This window comes from Entamoeba nuttalli (assembly GCF_000257125.1).
Source record: "Entamoeba nuttalli P19 unplaced genomic scaffold asmbl_6028, whole genome shotgun sequence".
NCBI lineage: Eukaryota > Evosea > Mastigamoebida > Endamoebidae > Entamoeba > Entamoeba nuttalli.
The window spans coordinates 1-3149 of NW_008577841.1; the positions used below are offsets into that span (position 1 = coordinate 1).

General features: G+C 23.5%; 2 protein-coding genes and 1 non-coding gene across 3 annotated transcripts; all 3 read right to left on the reverse strand.

Moving 5' to 3' along the window:
• Positions 1 to 810: 810 nt before the first annotated feature.
• On the reverse strand, positions 811 to 2263 carry ENU1_146200 (lipid phosphate phosphatase, putative; the record flags this gene model as incomplete). The annotated part of the gene is made up of 2 exons (XM_008860484.1): positions 811 to 967; positions 1212 to 2263. 2 exons carry the CDS (start codon positions 2261 to 2263, stop codon positions 811 to 813), a joined length of 1209 nt encoding a protein of 402 aa, XP_008858706.1.
• Positions 1126 to 1266, reverse strand: ENU1_146210. Its single transcript has one exon. It is a non-coding gene; the product is annotated as a tRNA-Trp (tRNA).
• A 284-nt stretch (positions 2264 to 2547) lies between the features above and the next one.
• On the reverse strand, positions 2548 to 2850 carry ENU1_146230 (hypothetical protein; the record flags this gene model as incomplete). The annotated part of the gene is made up of 1 exon (XM_008860485.1): positions 2548 to 2850. One exon carries the CDS (start codon positions 2848 to 2850, stop codon positions 2548 to 2550), a length of 303 nt encoding a protein of 100 aa, XP_008858707.1.
• Positions 2851 to 3149: the final 299 nt, after the last annotated feature.

The following is a 3149-nucleotide window of genomic DNA, read 5'->3' on the forward strand; positions in this document are numbered from 1 at the left end:
TAAATTATTTTTTTTTTTTTGAAAGTTTTGTAACTAATGTTTATTTAGATAAAAATTATTATAATTAAAATTATAATTATGCTATTATTTTATTATTATTTATTAGTATATTTCCCTTTTTTTTCTTTATTACTTCTGTTTTCTTTTTTTATTTTAAATTAGTTGTAATAAATATTTCTTATTAATTACTACTTTAAAAGAAAAGAATCAGATGAATTAAATAAGAGAAAATAATAATACGTGAATATTGTCAGAAGAAAGGAAAAACAAGAAGATGATAAGAAAATGAAATGAAAGGGTATATATCTTTATCTCCAGAATAAAATAAATTAGATAAAAATAATGAAATAAAAGAAAACATTAAAGAAAACTAACAAAATAAAAGAATTAAACAAAAGAAATTGTACAAAATAAAAAGCATAATGAAAAAGAATAAATTAAGTATAAAAAACATAAAATAAAAGAATTAAATTTCATTTATAATATTATAATAATAAATATAATTAAAGAAGGAAATAAATTATTTTATATTTATAAATATTTTTTTTTTAAATTTTAAATTGTTTATGACAAAAACTAATACCAACTGAATTATATACTTAGTGAAACATAAAGTATTATTAATTACGACCAAAGAAAACAAAACATTAACACAAAACTTTTCAATACCTTAAATTTTTAATTGTATTTATTAATTTTTCATATTTGAAATATCTTAAAATAACTCAAAAATAATTTTAATAAAACAATGTTATATGAATAAAGAAAAATAATATAAACCCTTAAATTTTATTTACGACATTTGATTTATTAATCATCTTTATCTTTAGGATTTAAAGAAAGAGAAGCAAAACGATGAGAAATTGTATCTATGTTAACTTTTTCATTTGGGTCAATATGAAATCCTACATTTTTGATTTCAACTTGTTGTTTTACTGATTTTTTTGGAATATTTTCATCTTCATCACTACAAACATAAAAAATACAAGAAACAAGAATAGTAATGATTAACATTAAAACCTATTAATATCAATAACGTACATTAAACATTTAAAGAAATGAAAGAAATCAAACAAGAAGACCAACAGGAATCATCCATAATGCTATATGCATTGTTTAACTGACATTTTGAGATGAGACTTGAACCAAAACAAAAACCAAAAGAAACCCAAAAGTATTATTATAAGTTGTTACAAATAGCCATGTTAAACAAATCAGGAAGATAATACTGGATTACTATTGGTGATACCACTTTACAAAGTGTTGCTAGAATAAATCCTCCAATATAATATGAGAAAAACTCTACAGCATAAATCATTCTTTGATGATTCATTTCTGGAGTAAATTCTAATGGGTCATGATGACAATGAAAACGTATTTTATTAGCATTAGAACTATACCAATCTAATAATTTAGGACATTTAATAAAAATACTATATAATCCAAGGTGTATAAAATATCCAGTACCTGATATTACAAAACCAATACAAAATGCTTTTAATAATAAGAATGGGTAATGAATTGTACATGAATATGGTGGCATGTTTTTAACTACTTTATGTCTTTCAAATACTTCCATAACATAATTCATAAAAACAAATCCAAAACCTACAACTGATCTCCAATAACATGGGGTATATTGAGAAAAACATAATGAATGTAATGAAAGTAAAATAACTTGTGTAAAGAAAAAGAATGGAATAAAATACCATTCTCGAGGAATATCTGGAAATACAATATAAAATCCAATTGAAACAAATCCTAATAATGCTCCAACAATCACATCTGCTGGTGAATGAACCCCCATATAAATTCTACTTAGAGCTACTATAATCACATAAATAGTTATTAAAATACATACCCACCATACTGGTTTAAGATACATTATTAAAAATATCCCATTTGCTACTGCATTCATTGTATGAGTTGATGGTAAACCAAAATCTAATTCTTTTAATGGCTGCCATACTCCTGAAGGTCTTGGACAAGCAAATAGATTTTTCATAAAATTTCCAATATATGTAGTAATGGCAATTAATAATATTAATGCATTACTTATATAAATTGAATCTTCTGATGGATGTAACCACCATGCAGTTGGTACAAACGCAATATATACACCTACTCCAGCTAAATGAGTCATTACATAAAAAAATAAGTCTAAAAACTTATTCTTTTTCTTTTGTAACTTTTGAACCCCAGGCATTGACTTAGTAACAGTTCGATATAAGAAATTACGTAAGTTAGTAAAGGCAATTATCATTCTACATTTTCTAAGTTCTTTCCTTAAAGAGATTTTTTTATCTTAAAAAATACTTCATTTTTGTTGGAAAATATAGGAATTTTGGGTTGTACAGTTCAACAGCAGAAGATCCAATCTCTAAGTCACACAACAGCAATTTGAACAGAACAAAGAGGAAAAAATTTGGTTCAACCAAAAGTTCATTTTTTAATAACAATTTTTTTTAAAAAATTATTTTTTCTTTTTTGTTTTTTTGAAGCTTTTAATTAAATCAAAAAACAAGTTAATAAAAAGAGATTATGTTATTATTGTTGCACAACTTTGAAATAGAATTTACAAGTAGTGTAGACACCAAGTATTAAAAATCCAACGATAAGTACTGTATAAAATATAATATTTACTTTTTTTCGACACATAGCATGTTGAAGAGAGGCATCACTAATATCTAATTTATCTTCCATACTCTGTATTTTTACTGAAGCCTGACGTAATGAGTCATTTGCTTTACGCATATTCTGAAGAATATCAATGGCAATTTCAGCTGTTTGATTAGACATAGAAATGCTATTGTTAAGAGAATCATCAATTGTCTGATTTGATGTGGTCATTTTTGTATTGTTTCACAAAATGGTATTTTTGCATAAGAAAATAAAAGAAGAATTTAAATTATATACTATTTTAATAGTTCTACTTGATATTATTTCAATACTTTAGTTCAGAAAAGATTGTCTATACTTTAAAATAAATACAATGAATAAATAATGTTTATAGTTGTTATTAAATAATATATTAAAATTATTTAAACATTTTTGTGTTGAAGACTTTAAACTCCAAAAGAAAAAAACAAAAAAGTAATTTTTATTTGTTTAGAATTTTATTTTAAGATCGAAGGTGGCACGTCTGAAAC